Genomic DNA, 24,583 nt, shown 5'->3' on the forward strand with positions numbered 1-24,583 from the left:
TTCTCCTTATTTAAGTTCATTATGTCTTGGAATATCTCAAAGAGACACTGCATCAGTCATATTTATGTAACAGTGTGACATAACAACAGATGCCTACATCCAGCTGCAGCAGCACTGGGACCATGAAGTGCAGGCCATTGTTCCCAACTACTGCAGGACGACATCTGCTCGCTATCCTCTAATGGCTTCCTCCCAGTCCCCTGTGGGGTGAGTGATTGTGTGCATCTGAAGCAGCAGAACTCTATCTAGGTGAACCTACCGCCTGCAGAGCTGCAGTAAGCGGCTGAGCACAGGCCTCCGTTCAGGACCGGATCCGAGCTGCCGCTTCCCAGGGCGCTGGGGGTGTGTGGTGAGGAGGAGGGCGAGCTGGGGTTCGACGTGGCCCGTGGGTCCCCAAGATGAGTGGAGCCTGGTGGGAGAAGAAACAGCCGGAGGGGCGTGGGTTAGATAAATTACCAGTGACAGCAAATGTAGCGTGTAAGAAGAAGGCTTTTAGTGGCTCAAGTGTTGAGATAAAAGAGCAGAAGACGTCGCAGCAAATAGGTCGGGTGTTCTTTTTTCCACCTTTTTGTTTTTTTCTTTTCTTTCATCTTCGCTCTACAGTAGAGAGCAGGATTAACTTCTTCCTCGCTCTTCAGGCGTTACATTTGCAGTCATGAAATCAGAGTGAAAGCAAGCACTCCAATTTGTGAGTCATTTCAGAAGTGCGCACATACCCATCATCGTTCTTTTTTTTTTTTTTTGGGAAAGAGTTATTTCGAAACAGAGTGGGTGTCTTTCATTCTTGCCTGTCTTTACATGGCGGCTGGAGGAAACAAATGGGAATTCCAAGTACAAGTTTAGGGAACACATGTTGGAATGCCAGCGATGCCTAGAAAGACGGGACAGGCTGGTAGATACTGCCTGATTGACACGACAAGCTGGATTCAAAAACACTGCTGAACACATGACTTTTAAGCTGAGCTATATTTGTAGTTTTATATTAAGAATAGATTAGAGGCGTGTATGTGAGGTCTTGTCGTGCCAGACTCAGAGAATTACTACCAAAGATTTTTAACCTCATTTTGGTTTTAGTTGTAAACAAATTACGTTGTTATGCTGCCTTTCAAGCACAAAATGACAGGCCAATTAGCGAGCATGAAGTGGAGCATATAGCACCAAATTGGCTAAATATTTCATTCAGTGACACAGACCAAAAACAGAAACTTGACTCCAAAAAATGTGGTGGAAGAAGCGTTGGACGAGTACAGAAATGTCCTGCGTGAAAAAGTAAAGTACATAGCAGCAAAATTTGTCAAAAGTATTAAAGGAAAAGGGCAGTTTTTGTCTTTCTGATATATTATTCTATGTGCTATCATCAGATTATTAATATGGAAGCACAAGTGTGTCAGCAGGATGTTACTGTTTATAGCTGCTGCAAGTTTGAATTACTTCATGTTGAAGTTGTATATACAGAGACAGCAGATCAATCAGAGGGCTCATCAGATGACTCATGTGAGAGGAAAGAAAAAACAGTTTTGATTCACAAATGTGTTTTCAATCTGTTCAGTCTGTTTTTCTCTAATCTTTGATTTTTGCTGAGATATTGGATTTGGATTGGATGTTACTGAAGTGGAGCCATGTGAGAAGTTTAGAGGGAACAATCACTATTTGGTGGAGCTGTCTGCAGCTCATCGATAACTGAAATGCGAGCCCAACTACACGCTGATTTACAGATGAAGCGAAAATGGCTGGAAAACACTGTTTTAATGTGTAACTGTATTGTATTTTAAAAGCTCGCTATATTATCCATTATTGTGTCAAATCATCTTCTGATAAATGTTGTGGAGCATAAAGTATGTTATTTCCATCTGAAATGCAGTGGAGTGAAAATATAAAGTAGTATAAAATGCAAATACTCACGTAAAATACCTCACAATTGTTCTTAAGTACAGCATTTAAGTAAATGTATGTAGTTACTTTCCACCACTGTCCAACTGAACGCTAGTGTTGCTCCAAGTCTGCTGCGTAAAAAGGCAGCTGTTTGCTTACATATTGGCTATAGCTGCTTTATTTTGGGATAATTTGTTAAATGTTGTGTTTTCAGATTGTTGCTCTGCCCCCAAGTGGCCACAAAACAACAACAATATCAAAATCTTTATTTTAGAAGAAAATATTCAAGATTTGATGCTCGGTCATTTATAATAATGTCAGTAAAATAGTAAATGGTTTGCACTTACACGTTTTTTTTTTCCTACCTGAGTGGTTCTGAAATTGCTTTCTGCTTTCGGTGTCTTACCCAGGGACACTATCATATGGAGAGGCTGGTAATTGAACTGCTAACCTTGCAATACGTGGACTACCCGCTCTACTACTTGAACCGCAGTCGCCCCAGTAGTAATACTAACAGTTTACCATTACAGGTAATACACAGACACTAAAGTACTCAACAAATTAAGATGCAGATTAGCTGTCTTGCAGAGCAAGTACATAATCATCTTCAAGAATTCCCATCAAATGCTTAGCTGCTTCTCAATGTAAATACAGATTCCTTTAATTATCTCCCCTGAAGCTTGCTGTCAAAAAACAGCACACTAACAACTGCATCTGAAATCAGTGTCTGCATGCACATTACATATTTAGCCATCCAGGACCAGATTTTAGTTTTTTTCCTGAAAGCATCACTCCTCTGTGGTGAAGAGCAGCTCATGGCGAGTCTTTTCTCCTGGACAGCTGACAGGAATAAATGTTTGACTGGAGTCATCTGGTGTGGCAGAGTCACCGTCAGCACTGACCAGTAACATCACAATGACAGCTCTGCACTAATGCATGTCCCAGCGATCTGCCAGGCCACATCCCTCTGCTGCCATCTGCACCGGCAGCCTGACCAATCCCACTGATGCCCAGACAGAGCCATCATACATACAACTATCTCACTTTCGGGCCGAGCCAATAATGGGTCATTGGGATTTAATGATAGTGTCCCAAAAGAGCCGGGTCATAAACTGCACCAGAGCTGGCTTGTTCAGATCTGTTTGATGTGGCATTTTGGGGGTGGGTGGGGGCTTAGGCAAAGGAATCTCTTTTGTTTGCATACCAGGGGTTGCCCTGGTGCTCCCAAGCCCTCTGGTGCCACCAAGAATGTATGCGTGCACTGTATGTACAGTCGGTAACATGATGTAACAGGTCGTTCAGAGCAGCGGGAGTGAAAACACTTTTAGCAGGGGAGGCCTCGGGGAATCACACTCCTTATCCAGGCAGGCTGCGTGAGATGGTCATGCCTCTGGGACATACTTCATCCAGGTGGAGGTACAAGACAGCAGCCTAAAGCACAAGAATGCACTGTACTTAAAGTAAGCAAACCACGAAATGACAAGCAAGCACATAATTTAGTGTCTCTAACCTGCCTGACTTCAAAACTGAATTTTAAACTTTCACGACTATCTGTCAACACGGCTTCACAGCTGTAAAGAAAGTTGCCCTGAGCAGTAGTTCGACTGGATATGGACTTAAATCATACAGTTTGAAAGCACTTAGTCATGTGGTGGTAAAGCCTAGAGTTCAAAGTTGATTTAAGAAATGAGGCTCAGTGTACTGGTAGATATTTACAACGTACAGTTCTGGTTGAAGGTTGTTTCTCTCTTTCCAATGAATGTGTTTTCTTTTTTAGTCTAACTGAATATTGTTTACTTGCTGCACCTGCTAGGCTCCTTTTGTTGGATTTTAGTGAGTACTGTGTTACTGAATCAAATAAAACTGATGGACACTGTCTATGAAGAATAAACCCCAAATATCATAGTTTTCATTTAAATATAGCAAACACTAGCACCTCACTGGAAATGCAAAGAAATGTACATTGGTGTTTCCATACTTAAACCAAAGTATCAGAAGTTTATAATATGATAATCAAGATTATTTTGATCAGTATTCAGATTATTTATCAATTAACTAAAACCTGCTTGTAAGTTGGAAAGGTATGCTATCTTTAGAAAATCAGCAAAATGACCTAATTTTTCAACCAGAAACTGTACAAGCAGGAGAAACTGTTAGATTCTCAACTTTCCAATAGTCCTTGAATATATCATGTGGTGTGTGGGAAAATGAACTAAACCTAAGCTTGGAATGTTTTTTTTCTACGTGTCCATTTAAAAGTTTGCCCAAATAAACTGTTGTTGCAACAGCACAACTGAGAAGCCTTGAGTGACCCGCAGTCACAAGATAAAATTCCAGAGTTTTCAGATGAACTGCAGGCTGTGTTTCTGCAGAGAGGAGACAAGTATGGAAAGAAATTACAGAGATTGAGATGAAAATAAAACGTTGATCAATGAGTACTCATTCCTCAAAAGAGGAGTATCTTTTTAGAGTTGATGTGCAGAGTAGAGTGAGAAATGAAGAGTTTGTAGATGTAACAATGTAAATAGTAAAATGTCTATAGTTTGTAAAGAGGGTATTTATGTTAATGGTAGTCTCATGCATTGTTAATAATAAAGGATTCAGCATGCTTTAAATAGACGAGGTCAGATTTAGACAGATTTGTCATCTAACTTTTCTAACAGCCTCTCGCTAAAGTACATCGTGTGTTATAATAAAAAATCCAACTGCAGTAATGCAGCACACTTTGGGACAAAAGTCCTCAGGGTGTTGGTCTTGTTTGTACTCATACAAAATGATGGGTTAGGGTTATAAAATGTATGAAAAAGTTCAAATCAAGACTACTTTCTCACATCTATACATCTGGGAAGCCTCCGTGTAAAGTGACTGTTAGATATAAAAAGTTGGACACAGTTTCTGCTTGACCTTCATGTGAAACACGCTGAGGAGCCCCAGAACACCTCAGCGACTACGCGGCCAAAGTGTGAATCAAACTGTCGCTCGACATGTTTCACCTTTCATCGGATTACTGCAGTCTGTTCACCCTGCAGCTTCCTCTGTGGAACCGAATCCTCTCCACCTCCCGCACTCCTTCCCTCCCTCTATCCGTCCCTGCCTGTTAATCCCCCCCTCTCCCCGGCAGGCGGCCACATCCCATCTAGGGCAGCTGAGGCTGGATCTATGGTGCCCGGCCCTGATCCTCGCCTGCTCACCGCTAGATTAAACCGACCAGTGTGAACAGCTGTGAGAGTCAGGCTGCCTGTCTGTGGCCACATCTCTGCTGCTCCCCACTTCAATCATCCATCTAATCGTCCACCAGTCCGTCCGTCGGTCCATCTTTAGCACATATGAGCGCATCTATGGAGGGATCCCTTTTCCTTTAAAGCGCGGGAGGAATGCTGGGCATGTGACAGTGCCTGTGGGTGGGGTCGGGGAAGAGGGATTAAGTGTCAGATTCTGCTTCAACAGAAACTGATTTCCCTCCATTTTTACAACCTGAAGGGTTAAAAAGGAATATCTGCAGCTCTGTTTATAAGCTGTACAAAGGAAAGCAACAGAAAGGACCCATGAGGACAGTTTACATGAACATTACATTGGTGAAACACTATCCTCAAACACAAACCACTTTGAAATGGGTGGTCCTTGGTTTAATTGCAGAGAAGCTCTTATTCTGAGGTGCCATCAGGACAAATACGCACTTAGGATATGATGTTTTTTAGTGCTGGTGTGTTTAGATCGGATGAGAGGAAAGCCGTTCAGTAGATAGTAGTTTAAGGTCATGGCTTACCCTGCTGCATAAAATGTTAATAGTCTCTTTTTGCCTGCGGTGGAGATGTTATCTTAAGAGACAAAAGAGCTATTTTGGAGGGAGGACACAGTCGTACATCTCTGAGTTGTTTATCTCAACATCAGGTGTAGCAGGGAGAGTTTAAGCATCCATACATATGTATGAATGCATGTACCTGTGCGTGCCCGGAAAGATACAGGGTGGAAAAGAAAAGCAACTCACTGCAAAATTGTTCTTGAAGGTTTCGAAAACAGCCCTGAATAGAAATGATCATTAGCAGTGACTTGTTTTTAAAATTTGTTCGCTTGGCCTGCAGCAGCAGAAAATGCAAACCTCTCAGAAATAAAGCAATAACAGAAATCAGCAGCAGAAGTGTGAAACATGGCGCACTGCTGTTTTCCAGGAGTGTAAAATTAATTACATCTTTCTCACTTGAACAGTTCCAACTTGTCAGGAAAATCTCTCTAAACAGAATCATCGTACTGCTGTTAGGATCTAGATGAAGTATTCTGCTTTCCTGCCTCTTTAGCTACAAATATGGAGGTTTATCTGACAAGAAGCCCTTCAGACGTTCTCAGGGAACTCCTCTGCATGTTTTTCCACTTGCAACATAATGTAAAGTATCGTAGAAAGACACTTAAACACCACAATTGAAAATAAAGTCAGAGCAAATATGATATTTATCTGTTATAATGTGTCAGTGAAAGATAAATTGTGTTGTTATATTAATAATACTGCGCTGTACGGGCTATTTTATTAGATGACCCTCCACCATAGACAGGGATCTAATTGCACATTGGTTGTTTTCATTACATACTAATTAATCTTGCACATTCTTAGGTGAATAATTTACATATTCCTGCACACTGTAAATATGTTTAATACTTTTTATTACTTGTATAATTCCTAGTTGTTTATTTGACTTGTAACACTTGCTTTTGTAATGTTTTATTCCTCTTCAAAACTTGTCAGCTTTCACTTCATATGGGAAAACCTACTCGGTACCAAAACAGATTCTGATTCGGAGAGTCTGAATTTTTGCCAATTTGAAATATTCTTGTGCCAGATATTGCTTAGAAAAAACAAAATGACGTAACCTAAGAAATGCAGGACCTAAAAAGTAGAAAAACAGCAAGATATAATTACAATACAACACCATAATAAAGTAAGTTAAAATAAGAATAGAATAGATTAATGGGTTCACAAACTCAGGAAATCATGCAAGAGAACGCTGCCCTTTATACTTTAGCACAGATATTACTGACGAGCATGTCTGTTTGTGTGCATGTACTTCAGTGAATGTCAGTAAGTTTGCGTGTCAGACGTTGCTGCAGGGATACGTGTGCAATAATTGTGGTGGTGAGGGGGTAAAAACAAACAGGAGGGGAGCACAAAAATGGTTCGAAATGTCTTGGAGAGAAGAGCAGCTCAGACGACAGAAGAAGAGACGATGAGGAGATGGCAGCTGCACTGCATGAGGATGTGGGTGGTGAGACGCTTCGCTCGAGCATGAGCGCGTTGACATTTTAATGGAATCTATAATACATGTGAAGTGGGTCAGTGCATGGGTGTCCTATTTCCACGCCACGAGGCCCGAGGACCCCTCAGCATGTCTCTGTGGAAGTTCAGCTGCCAGCCGGCCTGTCTTCAGCCCACTCTGACAGAGTCACACTAATAGGAGATGTTGGGCAGTAGAAAAACACAGTTTGAGTTGATGTATCCCGCTGGGTAAAACTGCAGGTGACACATCTCTGCATGAGGAGCTTAGAAAACACAGATTCTGTCCCCTTTCTGTGTATGTCAGAGGGAAGCAGTGACACACGGTGTGGGTTTTGCCTTTAGCGAGGTCAGCGGTGTTAATGAGATTTAGGGGGCTTGGTGTAGTGAATGTGAAAATGTCACAGAAGGTAGAGGACTTGTTCTGAATGAAGGGAAGGCTGAAGTATGTAGAGAAAGAGGACGAACCTGCAGATCTCTGCGGGTTCATGAGATTTAGTGGACGATGAAACAACTCTGCAAGTCACATCATTTGGGTTCAAGAGCTGCATTTGGGCAGTTGGTTGGTGTCGTATTCGTCTTGCCCCTCCTTCACTGTGATTGGACAGTAAAAACTGACAGTGGCTAGTGCAGCGTTTTACCCAAAACTGCACATCTTTCAACTCTTGGCAGCCAGAAAAAAATGCACAGCGTCTCATCATGCTATTAGCATCTTAGCATAATGTAAATAAGCTGTGCTCCAATTGAAATTAAAAAAAAAAAACAAAAAACCCTGGTGTCTGGAAAATTGCTTGGTAAACGTACCCCCTTATATTAACATACTACGCCAACCTTAGTACACTGCTAACAATGCTAAGCTAATGGTAATGTTTAAGGCAAGCATGTTAACAGTACTAGTTGTATACATAAATTAATGTGAACATTGTAATAGCATAACATACTAACAGTACGTGCTAAAGGTACTGTTAGCATAACATGCTCACAGTATGCTGACTTAAATGCACGTGAAAATAATGTAATTTCATGATTACAGTAAAGGACTGAATTACTGTTCAGACTTTCTGATGTGAACATTATATACAGTTTTGTCCTATTTTTAAAAAAAAAAAAAATTGACTAGATATCTGTGATTTTAAAAGATCATATCTGTTTAAAGCGGGGGGCTAGATGCAAATGAAGCTCCTATTGATCAGGTTCCCAGGACAGTAAGTCCACATTAGGCTGGAAAACCTTTTATCTCTATTTCAGCTCTTCTTCCAGACTAAAGCAACACTTTCCTCCTCTGAAAATAGAGCTTTTTCAAAATGGCCTCCAGAGTGCATAAATCTTAAAACACCAGCAATGTTTTGACAAAATGATGAAGTAAGCCAGTAATGTTAAACAGACAAACCTTTGATTGCCTCTAACTTTCTCTGTGGCTATGCAGTTTAAACGCTAATCGGGCACAGCAGAGCTAACCCGAGTCATTTTTCAGACGCTGCAGTTCCAAAATAAGGATTCAGTAGCAGCAGTTTCAGATTGACTGCGGGTAAACATGCAGACTTTACGGGCTACAGTTAAACCGAAATGTCATACTTGATCAGTTGTCTGACAGCTAATGTACATAAATGGGAACTATTACTAATATTCTGTGGATTCAGCTGTATTCTGAAGGTGGAGGACACTAAACGGAGATGTGACAGGCTGACAGTCTGCAGAACAACACACTGGGAGTGTAGCACTGTTATCGAGGAGGCTGTGCAACTATAACTTTCTGTGTGATGATGCCGCATATCTATAATCATACTGCACAGGTGTTGTCATTAGTCCGTATTTAGGAAGTAATCAGTTGGATAATTGGGCTGTTTGTTCTGTTTTTCAGCAGATGTGAGATGAAATACATGTGCACTTTTGTTCTTTATCACCTGAAAAGAGGGCAAAGAAGTTTTCTTAGCTTGGAAACACTAATGTGCGAGTGTACAGTCCTTGTTGTGTTGAACTTATTTAACCTGACTTTTATAAGATTGAGATGAACCTTGCAAGTTTGACCTTTTTGATTTAGATACAAAAAAATGGTACTTTCCTCCAAAATCCAGAAGTCTAAAGCCACTTCAGGAACATCATAATGCACAATCACACATGTACTTAGAATTGGTTTATAATTTAAGTCCTTGTAGCCCAAGACAATATAATTGTAAAGCAAATGTTAAGAGAACTTTAAAAATGTTGCAAAAAGTGGACAAAATATTTTAAGAAAATGCAAATTTAGCTTGTTTCTATTAAATGCTTTGCATCAGAAACAGGACAGAAAAAGCCAAAAACAAAACCAGTTATTCGCCTGCTGCTAAAAAAAAAATACTCAAAGAAGAAGAAACAACCAAAACTTTGGGTTTCTACAAGTGGAAAATGCAGAGAAATCTACACAAACTATTTTCAATATTTTTTTTTCCTTCATGTCAGCTGGTTTGGGTCGTGTTTTATGCTGTCCAGAGATGGAAAATAACAAAAAATACAGCTGATTAGTCTTTGGGGGTTCCTTTTCTATGAAGTGCATTAAATCTTTGTTTTAAAAAAAAAAAAAAAATCAAAGAACCACCTCAAGAAACTTGGGTACTTTGCCCCTATGAAGTATCTATCTTTATATCGAATCTGTAATTCTCTCTGTGCATCTAAAAATACCTTGTACAGGTTTTGATCACAGGCCTCTGATTTCTACATCCCAAGCCTGATGATGCATTTGCACTTCTGCAGGCACACAAGGGAGACAGAACAGTTTCCTGACGCCGCTTTATGTTGTTTCATTGTTGGACAGTCACTGGAAGAAGTGTAGCAATGCACCAACAAAGACTGCAAGCTAGCAAACGTGCATGATTCAAAAACTTGCAAACATGTGGCAGGAAAAACTCCACGGCCTCGAGGATGTGCACAAAGTGATTGTAAACATAACTCTGTTTACAAGAGGATCCCAGTGGGCAGCTTTAATTATCACAGTACGGCATGCTCTGTGTAAATATCCTGACAGCGAGGCACATATTGATGCATGTACACTGTTAAAAGTACATTTCTTCAGATAGATTTAAAACAGTAACAACAAACTAGAATAGCATCATTTCCTCAGCATGTATTTCATCCACAGTGACCTGAGATAGCCCCATGTATTTGTTTGAGTAAGGATGTTCCTATTAGAAAGCTCCATTACTTCATGCTTTGTTTGAAGTGGTGACTGGTTTATCTTGCTCACTGGGACACATCCTTGACTCTGGCGAGAAGCTTTGAATTCAGCCGTACTGCAGAATAAACTGCTCTCCAGTCAACACATCAGGAGGCAGAGCGTCGAGATAAGACGACTTCCTAACTCAAAACAGCTGGACGGGAACGATGATTCGCACCTCAGCGGGAATTCCAAGATTAACCCCGATAAGGAGGCGTGTGTCGGACCGGTTTCATTGTTCTGCAGTTCCTGTTTGGAAGTTCCTCCGAAGCTTTTCTGTTTTCAATTATTAGAAACGTACATAGAGAGAAAAACCAGGTGGTCTGTTGTGTACGTTTTCCGAGCCAAAGTGTAATTTAATGGTAAAGTAACGGTAATTTGTTTGCAATGGAAAACATGAGCGCGACTGCCAACCCCAAAATCACCGGAAAGAATTTCTGCTCCCCTGGCTCGGGTTGGATTGATCGCTGATATTCCCTGTCTGCACATCAGAGCTTTATTGAAGCTCGCTGTGATTCGTATCGATGTAGCTGTCATGGTTGATGTTAACTGGGTCAAGCTAATGGAGGACAGCATCGGGCCAGGGTTTAACATGCAAAGAGGAGAGTATAAACGGAGAGGGAGGGTTCATGGGGACTTGCATTCATGTATCTGCCTTGAGTTAAACTGAAGGTTGCTCCCTTCCAACCTCCTCTGCTTCCTTTTTCCGCTGCTGTCACTGAAGAAAAGCAGGATATATTTATAGGTGCCTCTTCCTCCACAAACACTTGTGACACCTTTGAAAGGCTTGCGCTTTTCGGTTGTTATTCCTCTTAATAGAAGACAGCTTTTATTGCTGCGCACGTCGACCTGCATTATACAGCTGACAAAGATGTTGCCTTTTTACCGTCAAACACCACTATAACTGTACAATGTTTAAAGCCGAGGATTTTTCAGAATGGCTGGTTGTGCCAATTTGCTTAAATACGATACTGCTGGCAGGTGTGGGAACAAATATCATTCAGACTTGCATTCATAAAGGCAGCCTGTCTTGTAATTTTTGTACAACCCTTCCTCCCACAGCTGCCACATCTTGCAGGAAGGCAATATGCTTGGCAGGGCTGATGAAGTGCCGGGTCCGGACCTGCCACACACCTCTGCTGCCTCCCTGTCATTATCGGCGTTTAGAAAAGGGTAAACAAACCTCAGGTGTCCCGGCACACCGCTGCCAGGCAAAGTGTCCACCCCGCTGAGACATCATGTCTCTCCTGCTGCGTTCAGGTCACAGCCCTGCCGCTCGCACTCTTATTTCCACCTCTGCTCGCTCGCTTCCTGTTTTTCATCTTCCCCCAGGTCGTGACTGTGCATCTACTTTTCTCCACTAATGCCATGAATGTGTATAGAAGCTTCCTGCTGCAGGACATCTGCTGTAAATATTGTGACAAACAAAGCAGCAGAGTGCTCGCCCCGACTCTTGACCCCTTTGGCCACGATTGTAATCGTAATGGCCAACTGTCAGAGTGCTCAATGCTTAACACAAATAGATTTCAACCCTGGGGAGAAAGTGAATTAAAGCACAGAGCTCTCACACAGCCAAATGAAGATCAATATACTGATCTGTAAGTTCCCGACCCGGGACACATCACCGAGCTGAAGGGATGGTTATTTCCACCATCAGTTAGTCTTTAGAGCAGGATTATTCACAAGATGAAGTGTGCAGTCAGAGAACACAGGCTGCTCATTACTTAGGACACGTACAGGATGCAAATAAAACACGAGTTCAAGTTTTAGTGAAATACAATGCAGTTGGAAAGCATCAAGTGGTTGTTAAATACATCACAACCCTGTGGATTAGTTCTTAATCCCTTTACCTGTGTGACGCCCTGCATTTATAAACAGTGTATAAACTAGTAATGTTCCTATCAACTGTGTCTGTCTAGTATCATGATAATCCTACCATTTTAAAGAGGAAGCAGCTGCACTGAAGAAGCCTTTTGGATGAGATTTGAAATGCTTTGTGGAACTAAAAAGGAGAGGTCCAGTAGATTTTTACTGAAGCTCAACAACAAGTTCCCCAACTGAAATTTAAATTTAGACTAGCTGACTAATCGTGAAGTGAAAAAAAAAAAAACACTCAGATGAAAATTGAGGCTAAAGTTAAAGCTAAACTTTGTCCAAAAATATTGCATGTATTTAGAGTCATGCTTGTGACCATCATCCTACAGAACATGACAACAATTAACTGGATTAAAGTTGAACAATACCATTTATGCTGAATATTTTGCAAATTGTAGTCGGCTTGCTTGCTCTGAATATGTGTAGTTAAATGCCAGCTTATTCTGACAGCCTATATACACCCTTTTTTTTTCTTTTTCTCAATCAAAAAACAACCAAACTGTTCTGGTTTTAAGAAAAGATTATCTGTTCTCCTTTCACAGCTAACATGACCTTTGCAACATCTTAGACTAACATTTAATCAGTGTTCTAAATTTATAAAATATTACTAATTAGTTTAACCGACTTCTTTTTTTCACACTAACTAGTGAGGGTAGGTTTAATAATATGACAACTCATGCACATCCCTAATTAAAGCAATAAATGGCTCATAACCCTCCGTATTGAAGCACATTTTAAGTGTCGTAATAGTTACAACTCCTCCTATAAAGACATATTTTGAAAAATATATATATTTGTTTATACAGTTGCCACACTTATGTCAGCCCATAACTACATTATAAGCTGATAAATGTTTATATCCTGCTGACAGATGCAGAAAAGGTACAAAAAACAGGGTTTTCAAGTTGTTATTGATATTATCCATAAGCGCTATATGGCAGCTGTGTTTGTCAGTCTGTGTGCACTAAAATGATCAAAAAGACGCTGAGGGTCCTGCTCCAGGTGCCACTGACAGCATGAAGTGCAGTCCAGAAATTCCTGTTTCATTGTAGATTACTTAGAAAACACAGCACAGCCGTTTGTGATGCTGTGAAATCGCATTTTACGACCGTGGAAATTTGTTGTAACAACAATGACTCTGCACTCTGTCTCTACAGTTTCGGGATAAACTGCAGAACAACAGCAGAATTACAGTGGTCTCTTACAACCATTGATGTGTGTTGTTTGATTCAGCATCACAGTTTTTTGCCAGATGTATATAAAAGCTGATTCATGTTCAGTGTACTGTGCTTTTTGGTGCCTGTAGTGATGCTGCGTTTGGGGATGGAATGCAATGAATACAGCCCACAGAAGTGCACATTTACGAGTTTATTTGCCAAAAATAAAAAACAGTTATGTCTTCTGTGATTCTTCAGAAGTTTTCTTCAAGGGCTACTATGACGAGGTTTTTCTCCTTTCCTTCAGTTATAGCTGCTTTTTTGTGCTTGTAAAAGATCTGGAAATTTACAAGTCCACAACAAAGGGAGTTCACTAATCAGAGCAGATTGGATTTTTAAGGAAGAGAGCCTTGGAGCTAAAATGGATCTTTTCCAACAGAAGTGCTGCAGCAGTGTACAACAAAAGAAAAATGATGCATTTCAAACTCTTAAACATGTAAACATGTTCTAGGAAACCCAATACTAGAATTGTGAATAAGCATAATATGAGCTCTTTAAGTCTGAGAGGGGTATTTTAGCTTGGAAACTACAGTCCTGGCTGATACTGTCTGATGCTGTCATTTTAAAAAATATATCCATCAAGATCTCTTAGATTTGTTTTTATGTTGTTGTCTGTATAGATTCTCAGTCCTCAGGTCATGGTAATTCAAAGAACGTCAGTAGAAAGCCGCTGGACTTTTCTTTGTTGTTTTTAAAGATTTTTCACCTCTCGTTAAAGAGGCTCTCTCAGTCCTGAGAACTGTTTGATTAGAGGTAAAACATCCAGATGTCCAGTTGTTTTCTACGGAACCTCTAGAGATTTTTTTGTTGCTATTTTGATTTTGTGACCAAAATACATGCAAACTAGTCAGTGATTTTTTTTGTTACCTACCATTCTGTATATACACTGATGCTAATAATGTAATGTATAATAATATATAAATTTATGATGAATATCTTGCAATTTAATGCTCACGTGCTTGTTATGAATGTGGTTTAAAAGATGTTGTTGTTTACTAAGTCTAAGGAATGGAAGCTAATGTTTATAGCAAGTGCAGAATCGTGATTTATGGCCGATTTCGTGGACTGAAAGTCAGCGGTTGAAGTGCAGTAATCTCGTGTGTTCACGTGGTTCCGACTTACCCAGAATCCTCAGCTGCGTCACGGCTCCGTGCAGGCCGAAGAACATCCAGAGTGGGCGTGAGTTGTCCACACACACCTGCATGCCCACGTTGGTGCCGTTGTGGCTGAGGATGACCTCCCCCTCCTGGTTGACCAAGAAGCCCAGGATGTCGCTGCTCTGTAGGGGCGTCGGCACCCGACACACTGCCCAGAACTCCTTCCTGTCCACCAGGGCCTCGGGGTTGTAGGGCAGGTCGCTGGGGCGCAGCACCGCCGGGTCGCAGGACGTCACGCCGTAGGACAGCGAGCCCGAGCGCGCCGGGCTGGACTTGGTGACTTTGATGAAGACGGTCTCTCCGGTGCGCAGCGGCCTGTTGGTGAACACCAGCGTGCGCTCTTCCCGGGCGTGCTCAGACCTCGCCACCGTCTGCTCGTCCAGCGTCTTGATGTGGGCGCCGCGCAGCTGGTGGAAGTGGAGGTCGCTCTCCAGGGCGGACGGCAGCAGTGAGGACTGCTGGGAGTTGAGGGAGTTCTGGGGGATGGGGCAGGCGGAGGAGGACGAGGCCGAGGCCAGGTGGAGGGTGTGGCGGTGGGGGTGGCTGTGGGCAGAGCCTCCATCCTCCTGCTGCAGGTTGAGGTCACACAGGCTGACTGACAGGCGGTAGTCGTCGGCTTCGCGGCGCAGGGACGAGGAGCGAACCGTGGTGAAGGAGCGTGGGCGGAGGCAGTCTGGAGGAACAATCTCGCTGTCTGGAGAGAGGAAGCAGAAAGCAGCGGTTAGAAGTGGTCGCACTGTGTTTTGCTTTGATTAGCGATGAAGTTTGCAGTCAGCCGACTGTTCTGAGAAGGGCTGAATCTGCAACAAGTCTGACAACAAGATGATGATAACAAAGAGAGCAATTTAATTTCTGTTGCATGCAGCGTGGGGTAGCTCTAATTACTGTGGCAATGGCAAGTGTGTTTAAAGATAAAGAAATTTTAGAAAAGCAGCCAGTTGCTCCTCCATCTGCGCTGAGCTGAATCATCCGGTTTTACACAAGAAAAAGCTGCATGGTGTCAGTTAACAAGGAACAAATTGCTTTCCTGGAATAAAATTTAATACGTGTGTATATTTGTGTGTGCACTACGTAGTACAGTATCACTCTACAGAGAGCCATTAATATCCCCCAATACATGTTTCCAATAACAGGAGTAGCAGTCACATACGTACAAATACACACAGGGCTGATAAGCTGCCCTCAGGTTGCTTACATCCTCCGCCTCGACACAGCTGCTTAAAATAACACCTCTTAATGTGCCCTCTCTCTTAACTCCCCCCTCTTGGGCTGGTGGTTGAGGTAAAATTAGCCTCAGAGAGACCTACATTTAGCTTTGTGAGCTCGTGTATTTGTATACTGTAATAAAACAACAACAGCAAAAAAATCTGTAAAAGATACGGTGAAAATCTGGCAACAACGGTCGTCAGAAAAAATACATAAAAAATATTGGACTGTAAAGCTCAAAAACTATAGAAATGGTCAAAATGACAAGAAATACCTGTAAAATATTGGAAATTTTGGCCAATTTAAACACGTTAAAATAAGGTTAGGGTTATACGTTTTTATAGTCGAACATTGTAAAATAATGAATTAAATCTACTAAAAATATATATTTTTCAATTTATTTCTCGGTTGAAATGATTTTTTTTTGTGATTTTAAGAGTTAGTTTCTGTAATTTAACAAAAGTACGCAAACTTATGTAAATATAAATAACAGTAAATAGTTTTAAAAATTACAGTTAAAAATTGTGAAAATAACACCAAACATTTTTAAAATAATAATATTTTGCTGATTAAAATACAGTAAAACTGCACATTTATGTTCATACACTGAAATAAGAAATAATAATAGTAATAAATATACAGATTTTCAATTTCCACAATTATTTAAATAATTTTATTCTGCTTTAAATATAGTTAAACAGTGCAAGTTCACAGTCATATATTGTAAAATATTGCCATTTATAAAAATACCGATTTGCGATGTCAGGGGCATCATTTACAATTTTGGTCTGTTTTCTGCAGTTAACTTGTAAATTAATCCTTTTTTCTGTAATTTTTCCAGTTATTTTCTGTCATTTTATAAAAGCGAAAATCAGTAAAATAGCAGTTAATAGTTACTTTTTAATGAACCATTTATTAGTTTATTTTTTTAGAGTGTAGGAGTGAAAGGCAGAGGAGGTAGACAGAGAAGTAAAAGGTTGTGACCTCGTCTTCCCCACCCACACGAGAGGTTAAGGAGATACCAAGACCCTCCTCAGTCAGAGATGGGGGAGGATGGAGGATGATAAACAGCCGCTGACTGTCTCTGGAGAGTCTCTCCAGGCCTGCTCAGCTCCAGACTCCTCTATCAGACCAGGACCTGAGAGGCCTGACTCCAGATAAACCTCTTAGCCTCAATTACCAGGGCTGTGGGACCGACCGCTAACTGTAAGCTGCAGCACTGACAACAGAGCAGCCGAGCCTCTGATGATGCTGACAAACAGCTGAAAGAGACACGAGCCAACAGAAGGCAGATTCATGACCGGCCTAAAGAAACAACTCGTCTGACATGATTGCTGTATGGTTTCCCGATACAGCTTTAACGTGTTTTTTGTTGCTAAAATCAGAATCGGAACTGGCCGAGTATGTAAACACACAATAGAAATTTCATTCCGCTGTTTTCTTTGCTTTCAAAGTAGTTGCACAAATAAACCCCCCAAAAAAACTGTTTGATCACTGTGTACAGCGTACGGTTTGCGAGCATGTTTAAGTGTCCCAAAATTTAGTGCAAAATACAGTTAGTAACAATAAATATAGTTAATGACACCATATACACTAAAAAATTCAGTAAAAAAACTGAAAATCTGTTAGTGGGTGCTATTAAAAAATGTTTTGTTATGTAAAAACAGTTAAATTAATGGTTAATACCAGAAAATATCTGTGAAATACTAATATTTTTAGCTGATTATAAACACCGTAAAACAGAATAATTATATAATCATACATTATTAAAAAAAATTATTTATGATTATAATTTAACAAAACTGGGAAAATGTGGAAAATAACGGTTCAAAAAACAATTTTATCACTTTTCAATTCTTAATAAATACACACGTAAAAAAAAAAAAAAAAAAAAAATATATATATATATATATATATATATATATATATACATATACAGTAAAAAAATATATATATTATGGTCAAACACCACAAGAGAATGAATGACCGTTTATAAAAATACAGATTTTATGGGTAACCTGTAAGTAAATACTTTTCCCCCATAAATTGTACAAGTTCTTATCTGTTATTTAACAGTGAAAGAGGAAAATTAATGATATTTTTGCTTCTGTTGCTCAAGTTGCTGAAGACGTTGATGCTGGTTCTGATAGAAAGGTTCTGACAGTGCATCACAGTTTGTTGCGTATGGGGCTACATAGACCAGTCAGGGTGCCCATGCTGACCTCTATGCATCGTGGAAAGCGCCAACAATGGACACGTGAGCATCAGAACTGGACCACAGAGCAATGGAAGAAGGTGGCCTGGTCTGATGAATCATTTTCTTTTACTTCACGTGGATGGCCGGGTGCTTATGCGTCGCTTACCTGGGGAATACATTCCACCAGGAGGCACTATGGAATGAAGGCAAGACTACGGAGGGAGTGTGGTGTTTTGGGCAATGTTCTGCTGGGAAACCTTTGGGTCCTGCCATCCACGTGGATGTTACTTTGACATGTACCACCTACCGAAGCATTGTTCATGGAAATGGTATTCCCTGATGGCTCGGGCCTCTTTCAGTTTGGTTTGAGGAGCATAACCACAAGTTTGAGGTGTTGACTTGGCCTCCAAATTCCCCAGATCTCAATCCAATCCAGCATCTGTGGGATGTCCGAATCAAGTCAGATCCATGGAGGCCCCACCTCGCAACTTACAGGACAAAAAGGATCTGCTGCTAACATCTTGGTGCCAGATATCACAACACACTTCAGGGATCTAATGGAGTCCATGCCTCGATGGGTCAGGGCTGTTTTGCCACCAAAAGGGGGGACCAGCACAGGCAGGTGGTCATAATTTTATGCCTGATCGGTGTGGAAAGACTCACATTAATTATAACTCCCAAGATGCATTTCAGCCCAACATCTAATCATTAAGCTTAAAGTTCTCGTGACTTAAATCAGTTCATTTTTGGATTAATTCTGCAACTTTGGCACAGAGTTGTGTTAGCAAATGGAACAACAAAGCATTTTGTATTTTCTCCGGGTCTTAGCATTGACTTTGACTCAAAGTCAGTGACATAAATTTATATTATAGTTGCATATTCTGGGAGATTTTAGTGTTTCTATGCCAGGAAACGTTGATGAGGACGTTATAGAGACAAAAATGTTTAGCAGAAGTTGTGAAAATCCTCTGACTTTACATCTCAGTTGGAGTTTAATTTCAGTCTCATTCCAGGACCCAACTTCCACCTCCACATCTTGACTAAAACCACCTCTGTGAATTTCACCTAAGAGAATCCCTCAGTCTTCTTCAAAGACAGCGGCTGACATCCAGCATCACGCTGCGACTGTGTTAAAGTGAAGTGGAGACGACAGCGTCTTCGCAGCGTTTGATCCCCAGAGAGTGACGCGTCTGATTTTCTGCATCGTCACTGAAACACCATCTGATGAGTCCTTGTTCACTGTGAAGCCGAGATGATATCGCATCTCCCTCAAAGTCATGTCAGCTGTCAATTAATGTTAGCTGCTAACCCGGCGCCTCTGTGATTAATGTTTAATGGGACTAAGGCCCTGTAATTGTGCTAATTGATTTCTCAGAGAGGCATAAAATGGAGAGGACAGTGCCTTTGGTGCACAGGGCGACTCCCACAGACTGCTAATCAACCATTAAACACCTCCCTGCTCACAAGTGTGCAGCAGTTAGCAGCGAGTCCCCAAGGCGAGCGGAAGATGGCGAGCACACCAGCTCGAATTTCATCGACTGTTTCCTCCGCTGGTGGACTCTCAACCTTCATGAAAACCTCATCAGAACTTGGCAACATGTGGCTGTTAACCCTCTGAACGTCAGTCCTGTCACGTTTTTACTCACTGTGGGCTCATTTTTCACTCTAATATAAAGTCTTGCACCCTAATGGAAACAACACAACCATGGCTAGAAGGAGAGAGAACTTAAACATATCTTTTAGTGCAGGATGAGACATTTATAATGCCGTAAATCCTTTTAAAAAGAAGAAGAAGAAATTAGTCGATTTCCTGGATTATTTATTTTTAAAAGAATTGGAAAAAAATAATCAACAATTAATCAACGTGTAAAGGTTTTATGAATACAAAAAATGTGAGTCTCCACATGCTATAGATAATTATTTGCATTTGTACAACCTCTATAAACTCAGTGTTTTTCACTCTACTCCCACATCAACTGTGGAAAGATGTTTCATCATGTTGAATATATCTTCCAACAGCTTTCACCTCTGTATGTTTTAAGCCATGTTGCATTTATTTTATTGACCCAGTGTGTTTTATTTACCTCTCAGTCTCTCTAATTTGTTCCTATACTTGTGTTCTCTCTGCTCTGTAGAAAGACAGCCTGCAGTTCAGCCTAATAATTACAGAATTACCAGGTCACGTGACTGTTGGTCGTAGCTGAGTGAGTCATGACTTCTCAGTTGCTCAGAGGTGCCGCAAACTATTAATTTTTCCGGCATTTTTTTCCAAAGATGTGTAGAATTAAGGGATTTTGATGATATATCACAATTTTAAACTTGAACTAAGTTCTCCCAACAGAATCACACAATGTTAGTTAAAAAACTGTCACCGTCTTTTTTTGTTTTTACAGTTTCTACTTCTTTTTAAATTATAGCATTGCTTTTTAATCCCATTGGCAGGTTTTGAGTTTCAGAAAGTTAAAGTTTTCCTTTTCTTTAAGAGGACAAATATTCATATTGAACTTGAAGGAATATGTTGTTTGTAAGAAACAAAACATTTATTGAGAAGAACCCTTTTCAAGTTTAAGAACACCACACGGACTGAAATCTGTTCATGAAATGTGCTTCAGATCTAGCACTCAGATGATCAGGGACGGCCACAAACTGTCTCAGTCGCTCTGAACTATCAGCTGATTCGAGTGGCAATCCCAAATGAGATTATGTGTTTGTCTTGCAGAGACGACCATCTTTCCGCTGCCCATTACTCCCCCCTAAATTGGATTATGATGAGACAGTGGCGAGGCCTGTGGGATATGAGGACCGGATGATGACGGATGGAGAAAGAGGTAAATCCGGTGAGCGATGAATGTGACTATACAAGATTTGTTCTCCCAGCACGTCACTCCAACTCAGGATACATGAACACAAACCCATGTGCGCACTCAGTAAATCGATTCCTCTAAAAAAAAGGTTTCAAAAAGCTTCTCTGAGGGTTTATGTTCCTCTTTACATCGTCTCCCTCTCTCACTTTTCAAAGAGCTGTAATTTCAAACCCACACTGCCTTGTGTGCCACGAATTCTTCTTCTTCCTTTTTTTTTTTGCTTCTTTTTTATTCATCAAAGGCTGGCAAGGCGCCGCTGTGATGCTCGGAGAGTGGAGTGAAAGGCCTGCAGAACATTTATTTGTAAAAAGTGTGTGTTTGTGCGTCCGTTTGTGACCTGACCAGCTGCTGCCCGCTAATCGTGGTGCACCTGCGTTTTTTTTAGCCGACACAATCTCTTTGTCCCATTGGCTCCTTTCAGATCCAGCACTCGCAGATGCTCGCTCTCATTGGCCAGAATTTAACACTTTGAAAGCTGTTTGTGCGACACTGGTAATGGGGAAGATGCAGCTGCTGACACTGCGAGCCTTTAAGGGGGGATTCATCACCTGATTCTTCACTTTTTGAATTGAATTTCAACCTTAATGTACCACTTGTTGGGCTGAACCATTTAATAATTCATGCAGAGGGGAGAGTTCTGGGTCAGGTTTTAAAAACTGAAACCCATTTGGCTTTTTTTCCCCCCTCCTCGGAGCATTTTTTGATTAGAATAATTAGGCACCTGTTGAGCTAATCCGCCACAAATACAACAGCGAATGAGTAGGATGGAGTATGAAAGGGAGGGGGGCGAATGGCAGCGTGTCTATTTTGGCCCACACAGGCTTTTGGCTCACACTGTAAATGTTTTTGATTAGGGAATAGCCACAAAGCACGTTAGCTAATGCCGTGCATGGGGAGGTGGATGGAGGCAGAGGGTGGCTTAGTGGCTTTGCGAGGCCCGAGCAGACGGAACGTGCCAGGGGTTTGAGCCAGTGTTTGCCAGTTGGGAGGGTGGAGGTGGCGGATTTACTCTCTCTCACGCACACAATCTATCTCACAGAGCTTATCTTTTATCCAACGGTCTCTGGAGGGTTTCATCTGATGTCAGCAGAGGTGAAGAGAGAGCTGGAAAAAAAAAAAAGCGACACGAGGAGAGTATCTGTAGATGTAGAAAAAAAAATAAAAAGGCCAACTGCTCAGCTGGTATGAGCTAAGAAGGCAGAAGGTAGAGATGGATATCCAGGGAGCTTTTTGCTGTGAACTGATAAAAGCATGAAGCCTTTGAGGCCGAGAGAGAGAGAGAGAGAGAGAGCTCAGCATCGATTAAGAAATAGCCGAGATGTAAAACAGCCAAGAGAGGAGGGGGATAGCAGAGGGGAGGGATGGAGTCAGAGAGGTCTTTGTGCTAGATGTTTGGGATGTTCTTTATTCCTTGGCACCGGCCCAATCCCCCAGTCCCTGATCGGGCTGCACGGCTTTGAACTCGGGGCTTTTGGAAAGAGCAGCGTGCTCCCAGGGCGACACATGGCCGTAACAAAGAGCCAGGCAAAACGCGTGGTAAGTCACAAAAAGCCCTGTCCCTGAGGTCATCGGCAGAATTCAGCATGTGCCGCCCCTCCTCTGCCAAGCAGCACGCCAGGACCTCGCCGCTAATAACCTCCATCATAAGGTTCTTATATTAAAGCTCCCCGGTTTTATTCTTGCACTCAAGCATGGAGGAAGGCTAATTGTTTATTTCTGGGAGCAGGCTGACGCTCTCTTTTCTCAACGCGAACACATCCAGAAATTTTTCATTAGAGGTGGACGTGTGGGGGCAAGTGACACACAAATACCAAAAGCTAGAATTAAATGAAACTATGAGAGTTGAGGAATCACATATTGACATAATCAATAAGCATAATTATCTGACATGCTGGTACCAGTATAATTACTATTTTGAGTTCCACAATAAACCTGTTCACACATGCATTTTGTGATTTATTTGTTTTGTAACCCTCTGAACTCCAGAAAGTTTGCTTATTTATTGCTCCTGTCACATATTTCCTCACTATGTGCTCATTCTTCACTGTATTATAAAGTTGTAAAACCTCTTTTGAAACAGCACAATGATGACGACAAGTAGAGAGAACTCAGAAATTGCTTCTATGCTGTTTGAGACAGTAAGAATGCCATAAATCACAAAAAAACATAGGCTACACATATTTTACGTCCTCGCCACACGTCGTATTTCACTCTGCACATCAGCTGTAGAAAGATGTTTCACCATGCTGAATGTATCTTCCAACAACTTGCTCCTCTGTTTACTGCTTTTGAGCCATGCTGCATTGACTTTATCATGTTATAGTTTCCTCTCAAACCTCTCGTGTTGTCTCTGTGGAAGCACTGCCTGCAGTTCAGCCGGATCATGACTTCATTTTTTCTCACATAACTCTTGGTCATAGTTGAGTCAGTCATGGTTTTGTAGTTGTGCCGAGGAGCTCCAATTTTTTTTTTGTTTTTTTCTTTTGGCAAACTGTTTAATAAGACAAAACGTAAAGTACTATCATTGTATTTGAGTCTGTTTTCAGTAGTGTTGTATGAGGTACTTACCTATAGTCAGTATATTATAGATGGTTGTTGGTATCTTGCCAGTTTAAATGGAGACCAACAGGGAAGCTAAGCAGTGGATGGTCAGCAGTAAAACCTATAATAGCCACTTTAGAAAAGCCTGGCTAAAAAAATCCATCAGTGTAAGTGTTTGCTAAATTTAGATTGTTTTCAACGACTTGCCGTCAGATAGGCTTTTATTACAAGGAACCAAAGCTTTTAAATTGCTCTTTAGTAACTTTACCTCGCAGAAAGCTGGAGTTGCTGGACTCAAGACATCCAATTCATCATTATGCATGCCAAAGAAAAACAGCTAATTGTCACAGTTTTAGAAGCTGGAACCTCAGAATTTTGGGTGTGTTTGGTTTAATAATGACTAAAATTAACATTCAGTTATCAAAATAGTTGCAGATTAATTACATTTAAATCAACAAATGTATTAACTGATGAATCATTGCAATGTACATGTCTCTGTTTGGATGTAGAAGTGAGCAAGACTGAAATTTACATGGTCAACAAGAGAATGAAGTAGGGAGTCGAGCTGTTCAGGTTGATTTCTTTTTGTTTGTTATGAATAAAATCTGTCTTTGTTGCCCATTGCGATTCATTTCTAATTCATATCTTTCCTAATTTCATCTCTTAACTCGGTACAATCTAGTCATCATCAATACGAATGATGATCAAAGCTACAAAAAAATGCTGTAATAAAGTGGGATTACTCTTGAAATAGAAGCATAATCACAGTGCGTGACCACCAAGGCTGCCTAATTTTAGAATATAATATGTGATCTGACAAGCTGATGGGCATCCGCTTGCTACAGCTGTGCCATAAAGGAACATTCATGCCCCGCCGTGACTCCTATTGTCATTCTGTCTCAGTCTAAAAGTAAATATGGTGTTGATTCTCCTGACAATGTGGAATTAAACAGAAGATCCTGCTTTGAACTGTGGGTGAAATCACAAGGAATAGAAGAAACGCAGGCAAGGAAAAACTCCACATAAGTGTAGTTACCTCTGTTTTACCCCTATTTAAAGTTATCTGTAACTGCTGATAAAGTTTGAAATTAGAAGACAGGAACTCTCCGCCAAAGTACAGTCATTTAAAACTGATTTCAAATGCCAAATCATACAAATTCAGTTTGCTCTTTGTAGCCTTTTGAGCTCTCTCTCCAGCAAC

At 41.0% G+C, this 24,583-nt stretch overlaps 1 protein-coding gene across 2 annotated transcripts in view; it reads right to left on the reverse strand.

The window, feature by feature from the left end:
- The window catches only part of neurl1aa (neuralized E3 ubiquitin protein ligase 1Aa), a 95,824-nt gene that overhangs the window by 3,443 nt on the left and 67,798 nt on the right, over window positions 1-24,583 (reverse strand). For both annotated transcript variants that reach the window (XM_055010196.1, XM_055010197.1), the window contains exons 4-5: window positions 14,540-15,268; window positions 260-409 (exon numbers count right to left, since the gene is read on the reverse strand). In XM_055010196.1, the coding sequence (XP_054866171.1) occupies window positions 260-409; window positions 14,540-15,268 (879 nt within the window). The remainder of the gene's footprint in view (window positions 1-259; window positions 410-14,539; window positions 15,269-24,583) is intronic.

Source organism: Amphiprion ocellaris, chromosome 4 (assembly GCF_022539595.1).
Source record: "Amphiprion ocellaris isolate individual 3 ecotype Okinawa chromosome 4, ASM2253959v1, whole genome shotgun sequence".
In the NCBI taxonomy this organism is placed as follows: Eukaryota; Metazoa; Chordata; class Actinopteri; family Pomacentridae; genus Amphiprion; species Amphiprion ocellaris.